Below are 25851 nucleotides of genomic sequence, written 5' to 3'. Positions count from 1 at the left end.
ACATTAGGCTTATGAATCTTAGGTAGGCAGCCCTTATAATCTGGAAGGGTAAGCTTCCGTTTTGCAAAGATATTTTTTATATAGCGTGGAATGTCAGAGCCCTTAATCGGGTAGGTAGGTTAGAAAATTTAAAAATGGAAATGAATAGGTTAAAGTTAGATATAGTGGGAATTAGTGAAGTTCGGTGGCAGGAGAACAAGACTTCTGGTCAGGTGAATACAGACTTATAAATTCAAAATAAAATAGTGGTAATGTAGGAGTAGGTTTAATAAGGAATAAAAAATAGGATCGCAGGTAGGCTACTACGAACAGGATAGTGAACGCATTATTGTAGCCAACATAGACATGAAGCTCAAGCCTACCACAGTAGTACAAGTTTATACGCCAACCAGCTCCGCAGATAGAATACTCTCTATTCTGAAGGTGGCAGGGGTAAAATACAGGGATCGAAAGGCTGTTCACAATTTGTACAGAAACCAGATGGCAGTGATAAGAGTCGAGGATCATGAAAGGAAAGTAGTGGTTGGGAAGGGAGTGAGACAGGGTTGTAGCCTATCCCCGATGTTATTCAATCTGTATATTGAGCAAGCAGTAAAGTAAACAAAAGAAAAATTTGGAGAAGGAATGAAAATCCATGGAGAAGAAATAAAAACTTTGAGGTTTGCCGATGACATTGTAATTCTGTCGGAGACAGCAAAGGACCTGGAAGAGCAGTTAAACGGAATGGACAGTGTCTTGAAAGGAGGATATAAGATGAATATCAACAAACGCAAGACGAGGATAATGGATGGTTCAAATGGCTCTAAGCACTATGGGACTTAACATCTGAGGTCATCAGTCCCCTAAACTTAGAACTACTTAAACCTAACCAACCTAAGGACATCACGCACATCCATGCCCGAGGCAGGATTCGAACCCGCGACCGTAGCAGCAGCGCGGTTCCAGACTGAAGCGCCTAGAACCGCTCGGGCACAGCGGCCGGAGAGGATAATGGAATGCAGTCAGATTAAATCAGATGGTGCTGAGTGAATCAGATTAGGAAATGAGACACTTAAAGATGTAAATGAGTTTTGTTATTTGGGAAGGAAAATAACTGATGATGGTCGAAGTAGAGAGGATATAAAATGTAGACTGCCAATGGCAAGGAAAGCGTTTCTGAAGAAGAGAAATTTGTTAACATCGAGTATAGATTTAAGTGTCAGGAAGTCGTTTCTGAAAGTATTTGTGTGGAGTGTAGCCACGTATGGAAGTAAAACATGGACGATATATTGTTTAGACAAGAAGAGAATAGAAGCTTTCGAAATGTGGTGCTACAGAAGAATGCTGAAGATTACATGGGTAGATCACGTAACTAATGAGGAGGTACTGAACAGAATTGGGGAGAAGAGGAATTTGTGGCACAACTCGACTAGAAGAAGGGATCGGTTGGTAGGATAAGCTCTGAGGCATCAAGGGATCACCAATTTAGTATTGAAGGGCAGCGTGGAGGGTAAAAATCGTAGAGGGAGGCCAAGAGATGAATGCACTAAGCAGATTCAGAAGGATGTAGATTGCAATAGTTTCTTGGAGATGAAGAAGCTTGCACAGGATAGAGGAACATGGAGAGCTGCATCAAACCAGTCTCTGAACTGAAGACCACAACAACAATAACAACAACAACAACAACAACAGGATCCTTTTTCAACTTTTTATAAGTGGTAGGATCCAAGAGGTCACTGACGTTACTGTGGTAGTCTTCACTCTTCAACACAACGGTAACACTGCCCGTATCAGCGGTAAGTACGATAATATTCTTGTGCTCATCAATCTTCCGTAACTCATTCTTTTCTCCTTGAGACAAATTACTGCTAGGTGGCTAAGCTTTACTTAGCATCTTCGCTGTTTCTACCCTAATTTCATCGGCAGAATGTGATGGTTACAGACAAATTCCCGCTTTTATATTAGCTACAGTATCCTCCGTGGGAACCTTCAGTGGAGTAATTGCAAAATTTCCTCCTTTTGAGAGAACAGAAACGTCTTCCTTAGATAGTTCTTTTCCGGACAAATTAATGACCTACGGGAATTGTCTGTAACCGGTGTTTCCTGTCTGTCCTTCTATAAATTGTCAAACTTTTTCTTCTGCCTATTAGAAGACAGTTCTGCACTACGTTCCATAAATCTAAATGTTTGCCTATCCACCTTATTCCAATCACAAAACTGTACTGTGTCGCTAATAAATAAATGGAGATTTAACAGATGACTGATAGGTACCGCCAGTCCTCGACGTGTTTGATGAATCTGGTCCCGGCCTAGCAGTCAGTCGTTGGCTAATCTCGGGAGATGTTGGCAATGAAACGTCAGGAGGAAGAATTTCTACTGTTCGACCACGGCATCTTAGCTCGGAAGTTTTAATTAATGAAGATGCAGGCCGTGGAAGCCTACACGTTATGATTCCAACGTGTTAGCTTGTAGAAGATTGCCTCTCACCTCGTCCACGACGGCGACGACTTGCTTGGTGTTGTCGAGAGCCTTGTAGGCGCCGATGTGTGGCAGCGCCTGCCCCACGATGTCCTGGACGCTGGGCACCGGCTTACGCGGCTGATACGCAGGCCTCAGCGGCTCGGAGGGTTTGCTTGCACCCAGGGGCTCCTGCTTCCTCTTCATCTCCGCTATGATCTCCTCTCGTCTCTGTAGATGCTCGCCGAATTGAGGCAAATTCTGCAAGCAGCAAATGAACAAGATGTATCAAAAAGAATCATCCGACTTGGCACGACTATATTTCTGAAACTAATAAACGTATACAAAGAATTTTGTTTCTTGATGAATGGGAAACTCAAAAAAATTTTTTTTCATACAGTCTCATAGATGTTCAATATGCCCCTCTTGAGATGCACACCATATGTCAATGTTCCCATACTGCAGCGAGCATGTCTTGAGCTACAGTTCCACAGCTGCTGTTATGCGATGTCTCAGTTTGTTCATTGTTGTTGGTAAGGGTGTAAGACATCGTGGTCTCCTGACCTTCATTGCTTACATATTCCACCCTCACAATCATATTCCGCACATCAAGATGCTTCATTCGAACCCAAACTCGATAAGATAAAGTCAGTGCTGTATGAATTCATGTAAACGATATGCAAATAACAAGTAAGCGCACCGTGGTTGAAATACTCGAGGGTGGCGTACACACATACATTCCAGACACGACCATCACAAGAGCTTTTAGTTCGAGAGAGGCAGACCACACGCTGGGAGACCGGTCCCTTCAGAGGACGAGTCAACCTCGACCGCCTGTGGAGCAGACATCATTTGCCCGAGTGAAAGGAAGAACGACCTCGTGTTTGGCATAAAAGCAAATTCCACTACTTTGTGTGGGAGCGCACATTCTTTACAAATATAGCACGTAGTTTCAGAGATTTTCACAGGGAGACAGCAAACGCCAAACGCCGATGCTACAGATTTCCGGATTGGTCGCCTTAAACGAAACGTCATTCTCCCGTTTTAGAAGAGCAATGCTGATTGGCAGACGATATTCTGATGCCTTGAGCTGAAGGAGTAATGGAAGAGACTGAAAGATATACCCCTTCACGTCTGGCGTGGAGAGGGGCCGTTCCATTGTCGCTCTTGGAGCGAGAACACGTAACGAGAGCGTGCGAGCTCGTACGTGTACTCAAAGAGCGAGGAACAAGTGTCTCCTCAGTACTTCACTGGGAGAGCACTTCTGTCGAGAGCGAATCAGAGTGTGACTCTGTATTGAGTCCTTGCGATTAAGCGTTGTTCATTGTGTTGGCTGCCACACTTATTGTGCGGTGTGAACGGACAGAGTTATAGTTAAACGACTGCGAGCGAATTTTTGAGTGGCATCGCAGTGGACTGGTTATCTGACCGGTGTACCACGCCAATAGTTAGACTAGGGGCGAGTAAGAGTCCTTGACTTCATCAAGGCGTAGGGAGAGTTTGATTGGCGAAGGTCAATCCAGATAGAATGAGAGTTATCTTATATGTCAGCAGCGAGCGGCGCAGACAGCAGTCATCGCAGCTTACAGTATTGTGCGCTACAGCTCTTGCGAGCCCCATATTTCCTCCACAACAGTACACTTCACAGCATTTCACACACGACAGCCTCGACCGTACCTAGCAACATTCTAACAGATAATTATTCAAGTTGAGTAGGGCAGCTCTCAGCCATTCTGACAAGTCAATAACAATCTTAAACTTTGTATAGAAATTTCATTGGCGAATCCTATCCTTAAGAGGTAACTTCACATTCCGAAAAGAACCCCGAAATAACTTTTTCAGTTCATAACTAAAAGTGCCATTGTAATTTCTCAGAATTTTTGCAAAATAAATAATAATTTTCGTTAGCTTCGTGTTTTTCTTACACTAACTAGCACTACTCCAGTACCCAAGTATCCCATTAGTTACGTAAGAAATTTTGTGAATTTTTGTGTCATTTCCTTACAGCGGACGACTCTAGAAGATATTTATTGCTGAAAGTTTTTCAGGCATTTCTCTTTAGAACGTTAGGAGCGTCTGTCTGACTTCTGTAGTAGTATGGGGGTGGAAATTGCGTCTTGCAGGAGCCACAGGGTAAAGGGTACATCTCAGATTAATCCATTGCGCAGAATGACAGAATAGCACCCACACGTCACCACAGAAGGGGGCACATAAACAGAGTCTTTTATAAACTCCCCACAAGAAATAATCACATACTGTCAAGTCCGGTGACCTTGGAGGCCAGTAATGTAAGGCTGAATCATTTGGTCCTGTGCGACCGATGCATCGTTCAGTAATCCTTTGATTTAAAAATTCCCGCACTTCCAGGTGCCATTGTGGCGGGAACCATGCGAACCTCGAGAGCTTTGTCTTTCCAACGGTACGTTTTTCACGCACATATCTCAAATAACATAATAATTATGATTTTTTAAAAATCGGATGATTCCTTTTGATACAGCCTGTACTCCGTAGCTGTTTATAAAGGCAGTATCGGGTTGGCCTCTGAAACATTTTAATAACCAATTTAAAGCATAACCATTTAAGGCATTTTGTAAAGAACAAAGACCAAGATGTTGATCGAACAGAAAATACGTCGTAGAGCTGAGTCACGTACAACAAGCGGTAATACTGACAATCCCTAGAGCAAACTCTGGTGGAATTCGCAGATGCAGGAGAGAAGAAACAATCTTCTGAAGAATCCATACTGTGGTCACTCGCCCGTTCAAATTTGCTATGGTTAAGTCATATGTAAAAAAATTACTGCTCGATGGCATCCTAATGTGTTAGAATCGATGTAGTAGGGATATGATTGAGTGAATTAACAGACGTTTTCTGTGACTAAAATTGGATGGCCGCCCTCAAATTAAAAGTATACTGGTTAGTGCGTTGACCATTCGGTTTGTGTGGTAGAGAGAAGTGGGAATCGCCAATAAGCGCCGAACCACCTCCACGCGCTAAGGAAATCCAGAAACGACGCTATTAGTTGGTGGAGGTTACGCTACTGGATTCCGTAACGATCTGCAAGGTCAGACACTTGACTGGTGTAACAGCCAACGCACAGTGCATGCAATAGTGAAGGAACGTAATTTTTGATCTGTGGCTTTCCCAGCGTATATAATCGTTCTTTCTGTACACCAGCTTAACGCGTGCAGAAGATTACTACGAGGACGTCAAAAAACAACGTATGGATGTAATAAAAGACACATGAGTGTTATAAATGTACTGTTAGAAAATTTTGATAGTTGAATTTATCTAATGAGGAGCATAACGTGGAAGATTATAATACAACGACGCGCAGCTACAAATTACGGAAAGCAAACTGGGAACTGTTGCATTCTGAGTTCAAGATACGGCAGACAGATGGAGTACGATTGTACTTGTATTTTTGTGAACAAAAATGACGAAGAGCTCGTAGATGCCATACAAGTGGCAATGAACAGAATTTTAGTAACAAGTTAGTACAGAAGGAAAATCAAAACACTATAGAGCAGAGTCCTGCCCAGCATCTAACTAAAGATTCCCACAGGGCTCTTTGTATGGACCAGTGTTCTGGGATATTTGTCTGGAAACTCTATTACAGAAAGTAGGCGAACTATCAAAAGGATTCATGGCCCACGCAGACGACTTGACAGTAGTAACAAGAAACCGCAGGTCAAAATTAGAAGAAAATTGTCAATGTGTTGTGTCGTTGATTCATACTAGGTGCTCAGAAAAAACTGAAAATAGCTAGGAACAAAACGTTATACATTGTGCTCCAAGGGTATCTGTCATGGATAAGAAATCCAACAATAAGAAAAACCAATAATTTGGTTCACATATATGCGGTAACGAGGTACTTGAGTTGTACGTAAAACACTCACACACATTTCAAAATTGTCTGCCAACGAGTTCTTAGCCTCGTAAACAAAATTGCAGAAATTCACCTGCGTAAGTTCCACCTACGCTTAAAAAATACCAGACTGCATCATGATACTATTCTTGACTCAACTGTAGATTACACTTCAAGTACGTGGGCGCATTAGATAAGACTAGTTGAACCTAAGCAAGCCCTACGCAAAGTGCAGGGGGCATATTTATACGATTTACAGAATGTATACAGGAACACTTCTGCGGAAGCTCTTTTCATCATGTTAGGAATAATGTCTCTTAGACCCGGCAGTTAGAAAGAAGGGAGCGCAATACTGGTTTCGAAGAAGACAAACAGAAAAATTGTCCAAGATATTAGGGAAAAGAGCGAACCCCAGGAAAGAAATCGCTCCGTGCATTATGATAGAATCACAGGAGGACTGGAATCCAGGTACAACGGGTCGTCGGGTCTATGAGTTCTTTCCCTATATTAAGGGGAGACATAAGAGTAATTAAATCGTACCCTTTAGAGGTGTGATCCATTTTCTTGTAAGTCATGGATGGGCCTTATCTTATGCATCTGGATAATATAGGACGACGACTTAACGGTAGCTTTCTGTGGAGAAACTGGAACAGTGGACCATGTTGTTCGCCAATGTATTCACTTAACGATACGTATTGCATAAAAGCCTTGTGAGACGTGGTGGTCATATTTTGCACTTATAATAAGACGCTCGTTTTATTTTATTTCTTTTAGCCTTACGCGTTTCCTGTCGATGCAAACTATCGCATCCAAATAATCGTATTAATGGTAAACGCTGCTGCACAGCGGAATAAATTTATTGTACAAGCTTAAAATTTTATTAAAATTCCGCCAGACAAGCTCAGAACGGAGTAGTTTGGAGCTGAACTGATGTGCCAATCATTATATCAGTATAGGCTATCTCCAAAGTTAGAGACTTCGAGAACAGGATAGGCAAAAACGCAAAAACCTCTGGGCTACTTAGCAATGCACTGTGTCGTAACATTATGTAGTTCCGCATCTGAGCACCGCTAGAAAGTCAAACGTTGACAGCAGATCGAGCTCGACGACCTCGACTCATTACAGGAATAACCACAGCAAGGCAAGGGGCGCTAACAGGTCCGATAAATGGGGACAAACAAGCTCTTGTACTCAGAGCCACTGGCTCATAGGTGGGAGTTCGGTTCCTATGAAAAACGCAACTTTCGGAGGAAGTCCGTGTCGAAGAACCAGTGAGAAAGACAATCAAACGCGATAGTACTCATTTATCCTCCTTACACGAGGCATCACAACAACGTTTCACCAGGCAACGCCGGTCTACTGCTATTTGAGTATGAGAAATCGGTTGGAAACTTTCCTCATGTCAGCACGTTGTAGGTGTAGCCACCGGCGCCAGCCTTGTGTGAATGCTCTGAAAAGCTAATCATTTGCATATCACAGCATCTTCTTCCTGTCGGTTAAATTTTGCGTCTGTAGCAAGTCATCTTCGTGGTGTAGCAATTTTAATGGCCAGTAGTGTACATCTTGCGGACTGAGCTTGCCTTGGCCAGCTGTGCACGCAGTGTGGGCAGCGAGCGGCGGCAACGGCGTGCTGACGAGGCGTCAGCATTCCTTCGCGCTACGTGCTCCCCGTGCTCGGCTGCTGCCAGCAGCTTTGAAGAAGCTAAGCCTCTGTACACTTTACTCGACCAATAAACGTATTTACAGATAATGCTCTGTCACTGACACCTCTGGACCACTGGGCTACTCACACTCACACTTCGCTTGACTTCCCAATTACAAAGCGATTCCAGATTCGCGTCGTAACATTGGCGTCAGGGAGTGGTGCTAGCACGTAACAAAGCAAACGATTAAGTTGGACACGATACTTTGTATCAACACGATGTTGTTCCTTGAGAATGGCGTAAAGGCATAATGCCAAAGTGGTTCAAATGACTCTAAGCACTTTGGGACTTAACATCTGTGGTCATCAGTCCCCTAGACTTAGAACCACTTAAAGCTAAATAACCCAAGGACATCACACACACCCATGCACGAGGCAGGATTCGAACCTGTGAACGTAGCAGCAGCGCGGTTCCGTACTGAAGCGCTTAGAACCTCTCGGTCACATGGGCCGGCAGCATAATGCTAAAACGATTAATGATGAGAGAAATAAAATAAATACTTGCGGTCAAGACGAGCGTTTTGTTGTAAGTATTCACTTCAGAGACGTCGTGTAGTACGAAAGAGTTGAAATAGGGAATGAAATAATATACAACATCATACGGGGAGAATCATTATGACGTAAGTTCAATACAATATTTTAAAAAATATCTAAGAGAATGCTGGAGATTTATCTTAAATAAAAAGAGAGTAGAACATATGAGTCACCCTAAAGAACGAATCATATAAATGAATATGGGAGTAATAGAAGATTGCGGCGAATATACACTCCTGGCCATTAAAATTGCTACACCAAGAAGAAATGCAGATGATAAACATTGGACAAATGTATTATACTAGGACTGACATGTGATTACATTTTCACGCAATTTGGGTGCATAGACCCTGAGAACTCAGTACCCTGAGCAACCACGTCTGGCCGTAATAACGGCCTTGATACGCCTGGGGATTGAGTCAAACAGAGCTTGAATGGCGTGTACAGGTACAGCTGCCCATGCAGCTTCAACACGATACCACAGTTCATCAAGAGTAGTGACTGGCGTATCGGGACGAGCCAGTTGCTCGGCCACCATTGACCAGATCTGGAGAATGTGCTGGCCAGGGCAGCAGTCGAACATTTTCTGTATCCAGAAAGGCCCGTACAGGACCTGCAACATGCGGTCGTGCATTATCCTGCTGAAATGTAGGGTTTCGCAGGGATCGAATGAAGGGTAGAGCCACGGGTCGTAACACATCTGAAATGTGACGTCCACTGTTCAAAGTGCTGTCAGTGCGAACAAGAGGTGAACGAGACGTGTGACCAACGGCACCCCATACCATCACGCTGGGTGATACGCCAGTATGGCGATGACGAATACACGCTTCCAATGTGAGTTCACCGCGATGTCGCCAAACACGGATGCGATCATCATGATGCTGTAAACAGAACCTGGATTCATCCGAAAAAATGACGTTTTGCCATTCGTGAACCCAGGTTCGTCGTTGAGTACACTATCGCAGGTGCTCCTGTCTGTGATGCAGCGTCAGGGGTAACCGCAGCCATGGTCTCCGAGCTGATAGTCCGTGTTGCTGCAAACGTCGTCTAACTGTTCGTGCAGATGGTTGTCGTCTTGCAAACGTCCCCATCTGTTGGCTCAGCAATCGAGACGTGGCTGCACGATCCGTTACAGCCATGCGTATAAGATGCCTGTCATCTCGACTGGTAATAATACGAGTCCGTTGGGGTCCAGCACGGCGTTCGGTATTACCCTCCTGAACCCACCGATTCCATATTCTGCTAACAGTCATTGGAACTCGACCAATGCGAGCAGCAATGTCGCGATACGATAAACCGCGATCGCGATATGCGCGAATCCGACCTTTATCAAAGTCGGAAACGTGATGGTACGCATTTCTCCTCCTTACACGAGGCATCACAACAACGTTTCACCAGGCAACGCCTGTCAACTGCTATTTGTGTATGAGAAATCGGTTGGAAACTTTCCTCATTTCCGGAATCCATGTTGATTCCTACATAGTAGATTCTGGGTTTCCAAAAACGACATGATACTCGAGCAAAAAATATGTACTAAAATTCTACAACAGATCGACGTCAGAGATATAGGCCTATAGTTTTGCGCATCTGCTCGACGACACTTCTTGAAGACTGGGACTACCTGTGCTCTTTTCCAATCATTTGGAACCCTCCGTTCCTCTAGAGACTTGCGGTACACGGCTGTTAGAAGGGGGGCAAGTTCATTCGCGTACTCTGTGTAGAATCGAATTGGTATCCCGTCAGGTCCAGCGGACTTTCCTCTGTTGAGTGATTCCAGTTGCTTTTCTATTCCTTGGACACTTATTTCGATGTCAGCAATTTTTTCGTTTGTGCGAGGATTTAGAGAAGGAACTGCAGTGCGGTCTTCCTTTGTGAAACAGCTTTGGAAAAAGGTGTTTAGTATTTCAGCTTTACGCGTGTCATCCTCTGTTTCAATGCCATCATCATCCCGCAGTGTCTGGATATGCTGTTTCGAGCCACTTACTGATTTAACGTAAAACCAGAACTTCCTAGGATTTTCTGTCAAGTCGGTACATAGAATTTTACTTTCGAATTCACTGAACGCTTCACGCATAGCCCTCCTTACGCTAACTTTGACATCGTTTAGCTTCTGTTTGTCTGAGAGGTTTTGGCTGCGTTTAAACTTAGAGTGAAGCTCTCTTTGCTTTCGCAGTAGTTTCCTAACTTTGTTGTTGTACCACGGTGGGTTTTTCCCGTCCCTCACAGTTTTACTCGGCACGTACCTGTCTAAAACGCATTTTACGATTGCCTTGAAATTTTTCCATAAACACTCAACATTGTCAGTGTCGGAACAGAAATTTTCGTTTTGATCTGTTAGGTAGTCTGAAATCAGCCTTCTATTACTCTTGCTAAACAGATAAACCTTCCTCCCTTTTTTTATATTCCTTCTAACTTCCATATTCAGGGATGCTGCAACGGCCTTATGATCTCTGATTCCCTGTTCTGTACATACAGAATCGAAAAGTTCGGGTCTGTTTGCTATCAGTAGGTCCAAGATGTTGTCTCCACGAGTCGGTTCTCTGTTTAATTGCTCGAGGTAATTTTCGGATAGTGCACTCAGTATAATGTCACTCGATGCTCTGTCCCTACCACCCGTCCTAAACATCTGAGTGTCCCAGTCTACATCTGGTAAATTGAAATCTCCACCTAAGACTATAACGTGCTGAGGAAATTTATGTGAAATGTATTCCAAATTTTCTCTCAGTTGTTCTGCCACTAATGCTGCTGAGTCGGGAGGTCGGTAAAAGGAGCCAATTACTAACCTAGCTCGGTTGTTGAGTGTAACCTCCACCCATAATAATTCACAGGAACTATCCACTTCTACTTCACTACAGGATAAGCTACTACTAACAGCGACGAACACTCCACCACCGGTTGCATGCAATCTATCCTTTCTAAACACCGTCTGTACCTTTGTAAAAATTTCGGCAGAATTTATCTCTGGCTTCAGCCAGCTTTCTGTACCTATAACGATTTCAGCTTCGGTGCTTTCTATCAGCGCTTGAAGTTCCGGTACTTTACCAACGCAGCTTCGACAGTTTACAATTACAATACCGATTGCTGCTTGGTCCCCGCATGTCCTGACTTTGCCCCGCACCCATTGAGGCTGTTGCCCTTTCTGTACTTGCCCAAGGCCATCTAACCTAAAAAACCGCCCAGCCCACGCCACACAACCCCTGCTACCCGGGTAGCCGCTTGTTGCGTGTAGTGGACTCCTGACCTATCCAGCGGAACCCGAAACCCCACCACCCTATGGCGCAAGTCGAGGAATCTGCAGCCCACACGGTCGCAGAACCGTCTCAGCCTCTGATTCAGACCCTCCACTCGGCTCTTTACCAAAGGTCCGCAGTCAGTCCTGTCGACGATGCTGCAGATGGTGAGCTCTGCTTTCATCCCGCTAGTGAGACTGGCAGTCTTCACCAAATCAGATAGCCGCCGGAAGCCAAAGAGGATTTCCTCGGATCCATAGCGACACACATCATTGGTGCCGACATGAGCGACCACCTGCAGATGGGTGCACCCTGTACCCTTCATGGCATCCGGAAGGACCCTTTCCACATCTGGAATGACTCCCCCCGGTATGCACACGGAGTGCACATTGGTTTTCTTCCCCTCTCTTGCTGCCATATCCCTAAGGGGCCCCATTACGCGCCTGACGTTGGAGCTCCCGACTACCAGTAAGCCCACCCTCTGCGACCGCCTGGATCTTGCAGACTGAGGGGCAACCTCTGGAACAGGACAAGCAACCATGTCAGGCCGAAGATCAGTATCAGCCTGAAACAGATTCTGAAACCGGTTCGTCAGACAAACTGGAGAGGCCTTCCGTTCAGCCCTCCGGAATGTCTTTCGCCCCCTGCCACACCTTGAGACGACCTCCCACTCTACCACAGGTGAGGGATCAGCCTCAATGCGGGCAGTATCCCGGGCAACCACAGTCGTAGTCCGATCGGGGGATGCGTGGGACGAGCTGGCCGTCCCCGACAAACCCCCATCCGGAACCCCACAGTGACGCCCATTGGCAACAGCCTCAAGCTGTGTGACCGAAGCCAACACTGCCTGAAGCTGGGAGCGAAGGGATGCCAACTCAGCCTGCATCCGAACACAGCAGTTGCAGTCCCTATCCATGCTAAAAACTGTTGTGCAAAGAAAGTCTGAACTAATCTACAGAGAGCGCAAACCAATCGACACAAAATTTAAACGGTTATTAAAATACAAGATTGCCTAATTAATGCAGTAATGCTGCTATTTGCGCAATGCTGACACTGCTCGGCGGCGGAAGGAGACTACGCGATTTTACACTATTCAGGTACTAAAACGTGATGCTACAACTCTCAAATACTATAATACGCCCGAAATTTATGAATTAAACAATGCAAGTACCAAAAACACGCAAAGAAATTAAGAATTAAACTATGTAACAAATGAGTGAGCTAGGAGTATACGACTTGCTGCTGCAGCTGCTTATCCAACGGCGGCAGGGAGCACACTCAACGACGAACCTGGGTGCACGAATGGCAAAACGTCATTTTTTCGGATGAATCCAGGTTCTGTTTACAGCATCATGATGGTCGCATCCGTGTTTGGGGACATCGCGGTGAACGCACATTGGAAGCGTGTATTCGTCATCGCCATACTGGCGTATCACCCAGCGTGATGGTATGGGGTGCCATTGGTTACACGTCTCGGTCACCTCTTGTTCGCATTGACAGTACTTTGAACAGTGGACGTTACATTTCAGATGTGTTACGAACCGTGGCTCTACCCTTCATTCGATTCCTGCGAAACCCTACATTTCAGCAGGATAATGCACGACCGCATGTCGCAGGTCCTGTACGGGCCTTTCTGGATACAGAAAATGTTCGACTGCTGCCCTGGCCAGCACATTCTCCAGATCTCTCACCAATGGAAAACGTCTGGTCAATGGTGGCCGAGCAACTGGCTTGTCACAATACGCCAGTCACTACTCTTGATGAACTGTGGTATCGTGTTGAAGCTGCATGGGCAGCTGTACCTGTACACGCCATCTAAGCTCTGTTTGACTCAATGCACAGGCGCATCAAGGCCGTTATTATGGACGGAGGTGGTTGTTCTGGGTACTGATTTCTCAGGATCTATGCACCCAAATTGCGTGGAAAGGTAATGACATGTCAGTTCTAGTACAATATATTTGTCCAATTCATACCCGTGTAGCATTTGCATTTGTTCTTGGTGTAGCTATTTTAATGGCCAGTAGTGTATTTAATGTTGTAGTTAACTGACAAATGGAGTAAAATTAGTTCTTATGGGGAATAGGAACGAGCTATTTTTTGCGTAAAAATCTTAATTCAAGCAAATACACTGACGGAAATGGAAACTGTTACGTGATGAACACCTTGACTAAACGCTACCAAACAGATACTCCAGTATTTCCATGCTTGTTGAATGTGTTGAGCCGGCCGGTGTGGCCGTGCGGTTAAAGGCGCTTCAGCCTGGAACCGCGTGACCGCTACGGTCGCAGGTTCGAATCCTGCCTCGGGCATGAATGTGTGTGATGTCCTTAGGTTAGTTAGGTTTAATTAGTTCTAAGTTCTAGGGGACTGATGACCACAGCAGTTAAGTACCATAGTGCTCAGAGCCATTTGAACCATTTTTTTGAATGTGTTGATTCAAATTTCATTCTTATGTGAGTTTATTTTCAGTTTTTTTTCAGTACAGTGTCGTGCCTACAGATGAAGAAGATGTGATTACGTGATGGCTATTGAACATGGCTGACGTTGCAGGAAGATGAAGATGTGATTGCGTGATGGCTAATGGACGTGGTTAACGTTACTGCAGTTTTTTAGATGAAGATCGAAACGCAGCAGGCCCAGAGAACATGCACATGGACCATATTTCGAACTTTGAAGAAGGTCGAATCATCGGCATGAAAAACTTGGTAGCATCACACCGACGGTTCGCACAGACAGTTGGCTGCAGTGCAGTGTCTGCAGGGCAGACGGCGTGTACTCAGGATGGCAGTGTGGCAACAGGAGGAGGCACGAGATCGTAGGATTGTCGCCTGGCTCTGACGAATAGACGGGTGACAATAGCTGATATCCGGGAAGAGGTTAAAGCAGAGTAGCATCGTAAACAGTCGTGACCAGATTATTTGAAGTTGGATTGAGATTTGAAGTAGCCAGGCGTCGTTTACCGCTGACACCGTACCACGGTCAACAGAGACTTGCATGGCGTACAGCCATAGTCAACTAGGTCACTGGGTGACATTCTGTAGTGTTCAGCCATGGGTCCTTCTTCTGTTTTTAGTATTCGTATTGATACCAACGTGTCCGTAGACGACCTGATGAAAGGTCATAGGAAGCAGCGATTCTCAAGGTCCATATCTCAGCAACTCCTTGGATCATGATATGGGCTATGGCAACAGGACTGATTGGAAATTGTAGAGGGGAGGCAGAATGTTCGCCAGTATGTTGTGGCACGAATCGTAACCCTAGATGACTTACCCATCGTGACCTTGGTATGAAATGGCATATTCCAGTAGGACAATGCAAGAACTCGAACTGTAGTCGACACCACAAACCGCAGGAGAGTGTACGGATCCTTGAAGGCATCCCCAATGCCCTGATTTGTCAAGCATAGAGCATTTATAGGATACGTTACATAGACGTATATATTCACATCAGTCTCCAGCCAGCAATCTGCGTGACCTTAGAAGGGAATGTAATTAAGGCGTGGCAAGATATTCTTTAAGATGACATTTGGAGGCCTCTTGCTTCCATGCCACAACGAATATAACAGGATTAACTGATTCTTCCGTCGATTCTTGGTAGAAAAACTTCATAATTGTAAATGAAAAGCTGAATATTGTGTACGTTCTGCAGAATTAATTTATTTTGTTTATCGGTTTTTCGGATTACAAGGCCATCGTAACTTTAATTCACTGGCGTCGTCAAAGAGGACACAATATTCAAGAACAGCGTTGAAAAATATTTCATATCCAGAGAGAGATACCAACACAGAGTAACTGTCATCTTTGCCAGTCCAGTGCTAACGCAACTAAAATGTTAAACAGTAAATAAATAGAAACGAAACGAACCATGAAAACGTTAACAGTAATCTAAACAGCGCCTGTAGAACGATTTAAATTAACAATCCTAATAAAATAAATTTAGCGTGTGACAAGAGTACTGAGGAATAGCCTGCAGAAGAATTGTAAATGGAAGTCGAGGAGTACAAATTTATTTATCCTGATTGGATAAGTTTTATGTTGGTCATTGAGGCAGAGACATAACAACTAGGTTGACAGAACACGAATGTAGTTGGAAGGTGCAGTATTGTGACTTAACATCTGCTGAGAATATACTGAGTGAGGGCCACAGCAACCAGTCACAGTCCCATGTCCTCCACTTAGCGAACAAAGGCAAATAACGTAATCTGTTGTCGGCCCTGGAAGTCAACAAGCATCTGACCCCCAGTCCTGATTTAATACTAAACCACCAAACAGGGCTCAATACTTCCCCTCATCTAAATTTCACTAAATCTTTACAGTTCTCTAACGCTTCCCACAATGTCTGTTCCATTCTACTCCTCCATTTTTCCTGTTCCTATTTTTTATTATGATTGTCTACTTACTCCTTATATTCTGTCTTTACAAATGTCAATTCAATGTTTCACGTCGTTTCTGTATCACCTTCTATATGTTACACCTCTTCAAGCTGTTCTTTAGTGCTCTATTTTATTTTATTGCGATTGTTGATTTAATTTAAATTGTTTTATGGGCACCGTTTAGTTTAGTGTTGATGTTTTCTGGTTTGTTCCCTTTATATTTTTTTAATGTTTAACTTCAACGTTTTAACTGCATTACCACTACACTATCAAAGGTGATATTTACTGTGGATTCATATCTCACTCTAGATGTGTAATATCTCTTTCAATGTTTCTCTTAACTACTGTACTCTCTTTGACGACGATAGTCAGTTAAAGTTTTATGATGGTTCTGGAAGCCGAAAATCGGCTTACAGAATAAGTTAATGCTGTTGAACATACATAATATTGTGCTCTTCATTTATAATTAGTATAAGAGTACATGTCTTTGGGGGGTCGTATCTGTTACTGGCATGGATGCACATTAATTCCAAATGGAATGAAAGCTTGATTATTTAGAAATCGTATTATGGTCAACATCTACATCACGTTTGATAAATATTTGATTCATGCTTCATGGTATAGCAAGTACCATTCCCGGCAGCGTATTTGGTAATACCTCAACCCAATAAGAAAGAAAGAACAGTGATTCAGAGGACGGTATTTTCCAATCTAACGGAAGTAAGACATCGTTTTCTGGTACGGGAAAAAGAGGACTGCAGAGCTAAGAGTTTTCGTAGTAGTGTTATGATGCAACGACTATCCTGTAGCATCACCGGCACGCAAAATGAGTCTATTTCTTACAAATCGGATACAGTATACGTACGTATAATATTATATTGCCCATCAACGTCGCAGATACGAATTATAGACGAAAGTACCTTTCCGAGGATGTTCTGGAGAGAAACGACCGGCTTTCCTTTCTGATGTTTTTCCGTCGGAGGAGACTGGCCGTCCCACGAGCTGAGCTCTTCTATGGAGCGTAGGTAGAGCAGCGTCTTGAGGCCCGTCACGTAGTCTTCAATCAAGGTGAAGTCCTGGTTCTGTATAGCACTTCCCACCTGAAAGCGAAAAAGAAGAACGGTGAGGATCTCTCCCCTGGCAAGGCGTCAATGCAATCCTCACCTGTCGTTCAAGAACTAGATTCCCTCCGAATAGTCTGCGAGTTCAGTTTACAAGAAACTGTAAGCCTTGTAAGTATTACCGAGATGAATAAGGACTGCATGGAACTTATTTATTTTTTTATAATGACATTACATTGTGATAATTATTGCAGCGGTAGGCAACGGGCATTTTGTACATCAAAATACTTCAACGTGTGCGTAATGGTAGGGAAATCTAGCTGGTTAATGACTAAACACATCATCTAGCCTGAGAGATTCCATTTTTAAAGCCATCGCACGTATATCAAATCTGATCTGCAGTGATAAACATGGCGCTGCGTCAATGGATGGTCAGTACCCCTAAAGCAGACGGAAACCCGGACGTTATGATTAAAAGCAATCAATTGTGGTAACGTCTTTGAAATGTGGTTATACGACACCTCAACCCGACAGATTATCCAACGCAATAATTCTCCAAAGAGCCGGAAAAGCTGGTTTATGTGAACAAGTCCTACAAGAATGTAAGTGCCAATTGTTTCAGATGATCGCGATGAGAATGGTGGAGAAAAACGACTGCCATCGATTGGAGACAGATTTCGTGCGAAGACGACATGAACGGAGAACACTGTTAGTTGAAAGACCTCAAGGGATGTGTAACAGTCCTATTTCAGAAAGATTTCTTAACGTACGCGTATTGACATCTTTTTTGTAAAATATTCATTTGGACAGGGATGGAGCATATGACATAGGGAGCTTCCCTGACTCACGGCCACAGTTTAATGGAGCTGTGAGGTTGATTAATGTGGAGTTACAGAGAACACTGACGGCAGCCGACTTCGCCATGTTACTCTGATGCCTATCGGGACTATCAATGGATGTCGTTTCACTAGGCATGACCTACACCTAAATAGGACTGGGAAGGAAAGATTGGTACCGCTGATTCATCAAAGTACTGGGGGTGGATCTCGGACCATGCATGGCCAAATACCTGTTGTCACAGCTAAGAGAAATAGATCATTTTTAGGATGACTTCAAACAGCAGGTTCCCTTGCTTCAAGATTACCTCCAGCAGCTTAAAAATTCTAAAACAAACACTCACTAGATACGTCCTAACACACCAAATGACACACATACTACATATCACAAAGAAAAAGAAATCATTGGAAAAAGCAACATGGGACATATCACAGGCTTAACAATCCTTCATCAAAACATATACTCAATAAAAAATAAAATACAGAAATTTGAACCTGAGCTCAGACTTTTGACTCTTCCCGTCGGAGGTGCGAGTCCTCCCTGGGGCATGGGTGTATGTGTTGTCGTTAGTGTAAGCTAGTTTAAGTTAGATTAAGTAGTGTGTAAGCCTAGGGATCGATGACCTTAGCAGTTTGGTCCAATAGGAACTTACCACAAATTTCCAAATAATTTTTTCCAACTTTTGAACTACTCAGTAGCTTACGTCTCCGGACACTGGTGTAGACACACAGAAATCTAACATATAATATTATCATTGTACGAAAGGACAGACACTTATTGTAGGCCTATTTCAAAGGACGGAGGATCATGCATTTGTATCAGAAAAGGAACACAGTTCAAATCAAGATATGACCATATTGCAGTAAGTGAAGACAGACACTTTTAAACATCAGCTACTGAATTAACAGTGCTTGATAACACTAAGAAGTTAATCATTTTGTGTTTGTAACGAGCTCCCAGTGGCAGTGTGGCACGTTTTTTAATGAATGAACAGCCGTTTTAGATTAAATCTCAAGTACAAAAGTCAACGTAATTTTGTGTTGAGGAACAAATACAAACACAAATACTTTAAATGAATCTAGTAGCACTCTCACAAATGTTCTTCAGAGTTTTGGCATCGCCCTGGTGGTCAGTAGTGCATCAAGGGTTACTACATCTACTGCATCAGTAATTGACAATGTGGTCACAAATACGGACAGGAATAGTGTTAAGTAGCTGTAGAAGATCTTTGACTATCAGACAGTTTCTGTCAAACAATAACAGTAAAATCGGGTGTGGAAAAATACTGTAAATTGTAAGCTTACGAATGACGTTTATGAGAAATCAAAATAAAAGATTTTTGTAAAGAACTAGCAAATCAAGTCTGGGATGAAGTGCATAGGAAAGCCAATATAAACATGGAGTTCTCTAAATTCACAGCATTATTGAAATTGAACTTTGAAAAGACTTTTCGAAATGTATCAATGCCTCAAAAAAAAAAAAAAAAAAAAAAAAAAAAAAAAAAAAAAAAAACCAAATGGGTAACGGCAGGTGTTACGTAAGAAGTCCACACAAACCCTTAAGCACCTCCGTTCCATGAAAAAAATTCGTAATGGGCCAGAGTTCTTGAATTTCTATCACAGGTAGAAAAGATTTATAGGAAGCTACTGATCGCTGCAAAAATGTCATATAATCACAAAATAATATAGAATGCAGAGAATAAAAGGAAAAGAGTCTGGGAGTCATAAAAAAGGAAATAGGGAGAGACAAATAAAGGCAGAAAAACATACTGATAAGGAAGGGGGATAAAGTAATCATTGATCAACACCACCTATCAAACAATGTGAATGACCATTTTTCAAGTATTACAAAGAAGTTACAGCATCAATTTTCAAAAACATTTATAACATATATAACATCTGTAAATAATTAGGTACTAAGTGCAATGATGTTGCTACCAGCCACAGAGCACGAAATCAGTAAAACTGTACAAAAACTAAAAAATAAAAAGTCAGTAGGCTTAGATAAAGTACTTACATGTGTACTGAAACAATGCATAGAAAGCATACAACCTCCCTTAACAAACAGAGTAAACGAATCCTATACAGCAGGGAAATTTCCTGAGTATTTAAACAGACAAGAGCTATATCTCTGTTAAAGAAAGGTAATGCAGTCAAATGCATAGAAAATTAATGGCCCGTTTCCCTGCTGTCACTATTCTCAAAAATAAAAGAATCAATTTTGAAAGACAGGTTAATGAGGTACTTGAATAAATACAACGTTTTAAGTGAATGACAGTTTGGTTTCCGAAGTGGCAGAAGTACGGAAACAGTGATGAATGTGTCGCTGATCAGTTCTGATCATACTTAGCGAGTTTGGTACAAAGAACAGACATATCATATACCTTAAATAAATCTAAAATTTTAGTGACACAATTATCAGAGCCAAAATAAATTAATAAGGGGGTTCCTCAGGGTAGCATTTTAGGACCAGTACGGTTCATGATATACATAAATGACTTTTCCACTTGTGTTTGTCGTAGAGGAAAAATTTTTTTTGCTGATGACAGCAATAGTCACTGAGAAAACAAGAGAACTCCTTTCAGAAAAAGCAAATGAAACCCTCAAGGAAATCAACAATAGGTCAATAAGCAATAAAATGACACCGAATATGAAGAAAACAAACGTTATGAATTTTAATCCGAAGAGGGAAAATGACACTATTAAATTAAACGTAGACAGCACTTCTAAAGGCAGGGTAATAAATGCAAAATTTCTAGGAATGACTATTGACTCTCAGTTGAAGCGATGTGAACACACAAAGATACTTGCAGACAGAATGTCATAAGCATATTACGCCGTTATGTCCTTTCATCAGTGCATAATAATCAGTGTTTTTTAGTCACGTATTGTTCACACGTACACTCAGTTACTAGCTATGGCATTCATTACTGGGGATTAAATGGACAAAATACGAACACACTTTCAAATTACAGAAAAGGGCCTTAAGAACAATAACAAAAAATCAGTATTCGAGCTTATCTTAAAGACGTGTTCAGGCCACTGGGGATTTTAACAGCACCGTGTGAATACACTTAACAAACAGTTATATACATAAAAAATAATGTTGGCGATTACTGGAGATACATTTCTGTCGTTGATCATGGAACAAGATCCAGGCTGAAAGAGAGAAAGAATAAACATAAAACCCAAAACAGCATTTTCTACCAAAGAATAAAACTGTGCAATAAACTACCAAAGGAGATTGAAGAAATTGCTGCAACAAACTTATTTAGAAGGACAGTTAGAAAGTACAGGTTAACCCAGGCAATTATTACATTGAAGATTTGCTTAGATAACACAAAGTAGGGTTTGGTGAAAAATGTAACATAAATAAAAACTACAGTGAAGGAAAAAAATCGCAACACCAAAAAGATAGCTAATGTAGAACAATGAACTTTCGGGAATACATTTGTCAAGGTAACATATTTAAGTTATTACAATTAATACAAGATCCGAGCTATTATGTCGTAGTCAAATGGATTTCACAATAAAACGCAACGTTTCGCCCCATCTGCGGAGGACATTTTGAAGGGGGATTGTAGCTTCCTTGACCGTCCTACCTATCCGATTCAAACCCTAGCTCGCTACTGACTGCAGCAAAATTCCGCTTTTGCGTGTTCCGCGCAGCGGCGTGACGTCACGTGTTTTGAATCGTCCGCTGTTGCTATCGGCACGTGGTCGAAGACTCGTACACATCTTCTTCGGCACCGGAATCCAGATGTCATTCAGTTTCACACCCTCCTCAATATTCAAATGTGTGTGAAATCTTATGGGACTTAACTGCTAAGGTCATCAATCCCTAAGCTTACACACTACTTAACCTAAATTATCCTAAGGACAAACGGATACACCCATGCCCGGGGGAGGACTCGAACCTCCGCCGGGACCAGCCGCACAGTCCATGACTGCAGCGCCTCAGACCGCTCGGCTAATCCCTCGCGGAACACCCTCCTCATCCTGCAGAAATTCCTGGGGTGTTTTAGAATCTTTATGGCCTCTCTGTATAGCCTTTCAAGGTATCCGCTAGTGGCTGTCAGTACTTGAATCCTATCAAAATGAATGTCGCTGTCTTCTGGCTTCAAAGTATGTTCCTCAACAGCTGACCTGTCAATCTGCCTTCTTCTGCAATTGCCCTTGCACTCTTCTAGCCGTTTTTTGGTCGTTCTTTTTTTTTTTTATAGACCCACGTACATCTACCCACAACTACACGGAATCTAGAAATTCCTCTATTTTCCCAGCTGTTGGCTAGCATCCTTGGTCGAATTTAGGTGATCTTGTATCTCCGGGCACATTTGTAGATTGCCGCGATGTTCCGATTTTTCAAGATATTTCATATGCAGTCAGTAACTTGCTTAATGAAAGACAGGAAAATATTCGATTTCACTGGCGCTTGAGCATCGTTATGATTTATACGCGGTGGTCTTAACGCCGTTAAGCAGTTCTGGTTCGCAGATTTTCCTTGCTCTATCCCCCAACAGCCGGCCCGTGTGGCCGAGCGGTTCTAGGCGCTTCAGTCTGGAACCGCGCGACCGCTACGGTCGCAGGTTCGAATCCTGCCTCGGGCATGGATGTGTGTGATGTCCTTAGGTTAGCTAGGTTTAAGTAGTTCTAAGTTCTAGGGGACTGATGACCTCAGATGTTAAGTCCCATAGTGCTCAGAGCCATTTGAATCATATCCTCCAACATTTTTTTTGATGCCTTGCTTTTGTTGTGGGTGGTGGTTCGAATCCCGGTGTAGGTAACGGTCTGTGTGCGTGGGTTTGCTGTAAACATCACAGGTTAATGTTTAGTGCGAAACAAGCCATTGCGTATGGGAAATGCTGGTACATTAATAACCGGTGTAGCCGCCAGAATGCTGAATGTAAGCATGCAAAGCGTGCATGCATTGTATTGTACAGGTGCCGGGTGTCAGTTTGCGGAATGAACTTCCATGCCTGTTGAACTTGGTCGGTCAGTATAGGGACGGTTAATACTGATTGTGGCGACGCTCGAGTTGTCGTCCAATGATGTCACATATGTGCTCGACTGGAGACAGATCTAGTAATCGAGCAGGCCGAGGCAACATGTCGACAGTCTAGAGAGCGGTATGTGGGCGAGCGTTATCCTGTTGGAAAACGCCTCCTCCCTGGAATGCTGTGCATGAATAGCAGCACAACAGGTCAAATCACCAGGTTGATGTACAGATTTGCAGTCACTGTGTGTGGGATAACCATGACAGTGCTCCTGCTGTCACGAAATCGCATACCAGACCATAACATCAAGTGGAGGTCCAGTCGGTCTAGCACGGAGATAGGTTGGTTGCAGGCCCTGAGCTGGCTGGTCTTCTTCTAACCAACACATAGCCATCACTGGCACCGAAGCAGAACCAGCTTTCATCAGAAAACGCAACAGATCTCCATCATGCCTTCCAATGAGCTCTCGCTTGACACCGCTGAAGTTGCAAATGGTGATGGTTTGGGGTTAGTGAAATGCACGCTACAGGGCGTCTGGCTTGTAGGTGTCCTCGAAGTAACTGATTTGGAACAGTGTGTTGTGTCACTGTGGTTCCAACTGCTACTCAAACTGCTGCTGCAGATGCAGTACGATGCGCCAGATTCACACTCGGAACACGATGGTCCTCCCTCTCGGTAGTGCCATGTGGCTGTCCGCGGCCCGGTCTTTTTGCGACCGTACATTCTGCTGACCACCGCTTCCACCAGTCATGTACAGTGGCTACTTACCTGCCAAGTATTTCTGGAATATTCCAGAAGAAAAATCCAGCTTCTTGTAGCCCTATTACATGACTTCGTTCAAACTCAGTGAAATGTTGACAATGGCGTCTTCGTTGCCTTAAGGACATTCTTGACTAATCAATTCACCACGTGCAGTCTCAAAGGTGACTAACCGTCATGACCATTAGAGCGTGTATTTGAAGCAAACCTGACTTGCATCATCACAATGGCGCTACTAGCGCCATTCTAATGCGACTGGTGCGAAGTTTGAACAGACGTCATCTTTAAAATGTAGAAACACTCCTATAATCTTTCGTTTATGTAGCATATCTCCTCCTTCGTGTTGCGATTTTTTTCCATCAGTGTATAATAAAACATCTTACATTCCACATAACACTTTCACGCTATATTCCCCCCCCCCCCCCCCCACCTCTTTTTTTTTTTTTTTTTTTTTTTTGGTCGGCCAGAGTGGCCGTGCGATTCTAGGCACTACAGTTTACAGCCGAGTGACCGCTCCGGTCGCAGGTTCGAATCCTGCCTCGGGCATGGATGTGTGTGATGTCCTTAGGTTAGTTAGGGTTAATTAGTTCTAAGTTCTAGGCGACTGATGACCTCAGAAGTTAAGTCGCATAGTGCTCAGAGCCATTTTTTTCCTTTTCTGGGAGAACTTACTCCGAAAGCTATGCACTGTGTAATACTAACACCTTATCCTTTTGATGACCACAACATGTCAGTCGTTGTACACTCCTGGAAATTGAAATAAGAACACCGTGAATTCATTGTCCCAGGAAGGGGAAACTTTATTGACACATTCCTGGGGTCAGGTACATCACACTGACAGAACCACAGGCACATAGACACAGGCAACAGAGCATGCACAATGTCGGCACTAGTACAGTGTATATCCACCTTTCGCAGCAATGCAGGCTGCTATTCTCCCATGGAGACGATCGTAGAGATGCTGGATGTAGTCCTGTGGAACGGCTTGCCATGCCATTTCCACCTGGCGCCTCAGTTGGACCAGCAGACGCGCAGACCACGTGAGACGACGCTTCATCCAGTCCCAAACATGCTCAGTGGGGGACAGATCCGGAGATCTTGCTGGCACGCGCAGACCACGTGAGACGACGCTTCATCCAGTCCCAAACATGCTCAGTGGGGGACAGATCCGGAGATCTTGCTGGCCAGGGTAGTTGACTTACACCTTCTAGAGCACGTTGGGTGGCACGGGATACATGCGGACGTGCATTGTCCTGTTGGAACAGCAAGTTCCCTTGCCGGTCTAGGAATGGTAGAACGATGGGTTCGATGACGGTTTGGATGTACCGTGCACTATTCAGTGTCCCCTCGACGATCACCAGTGGTGTACGGCCAGTGTAGGAGATCGCTCCCCACACCATGATGCCGGGTGTTGGCCCTGTGTGCCTCGGTCGTATGCAGTCCTGATTGTGGCGCTCACCTGCACGGCGCCAAACACGCATACGACCATCATTGGCACCAAGGCAGAAGCGACTCTCATCGCTGAAGACGACACGTCTCCATTCGTCCCTCCATTCACGCCTGTCGCGACACCACTGGAGGCGGGCTGCACGATGTTGGGGCGTGTGCGGAAGACGGCCTAACGGTGTGCGGGACCGTAGCCCAGCTTCATGGAGACGGTTGCGAATGGTCCTCGCCGATACCCCAGGAGCAACAGTGTCCCTAATTTGCTGGGAAGTGGCGGTGCGGTCCCCTACGGCACTGCGTAGGATCCTACGGTCTTGGCGTGCATCCGTGCGTCGCTGCGGTCCGGTCCCAGGTCGACGGGCACGTGCACCTTCCGCCGACCACTGGCGACAACATCGATGTACTGTGGAGACCTCACGCCCCACGTGTTGAGCAATTCGGCGGTACGTCCACCCGGCCTCCCGCATGCCCACTATACGCCCTCGCTCAAAGTCCGTCAACTGTACATACGGTTCACGTCCACGCTGTCGCGGCATGCTACCAGTATTAAAGACTGCGATGGAGCTCCGTATCCCGCGGCAAACTGGCTGACACTGACGGCGGCGGTGCACAA

The 25851-nt window shown here is 44.0% G+C and overlaps 1 protein-coding gene across 1 annotated transcript in view; it reads right to left on the bottom strand.

Annotated features, from left to right (window-relative positions):
• The window catches only part of LOC124721738 (dihydropyrimidine dehydrogenase [NADP(+)]), a 295913-nt gene that overhangs the window by 56805 nt on the left and 213257 nt on the right, over positions 1 to 25851 (bottom strand). The window contains exons 16-17 of the mRNA XM_047246840.1: positions 17063 to 17242; positions 2467 to 2697 (exon numbers count right to left, since the gene is read on the bottom strand). Coding sequence (XP_047102796.1) covers positions 2467 to 2697; positions 17063 to 17242 — 411 coding nt within the window. The remainder of the gene's footprint in view (positions 1 to 2466; positions 2698 to 17062; positions 17243 to 25851) is intronic.

This window comes from Schistocerca piceifrons, chromosome X (assembly GCF_021461385.2).
Source record: "Schistocerca piceifrons isolate TAMUIC-IGC-003096 chromosome X, iqSchPice1.1, whole genome shotgun sequence".
Taxonomy (NCBI): domain Eukaryota; kingdom Metazoa; phylum Arthropoda; class Insecta; order Orthoptera; family Acrididae; genus Schistocerca; species Schistocerca piceifrons.
This window is presented reverse-complemented; position numbering and strand designations above follow the sequence as displayed.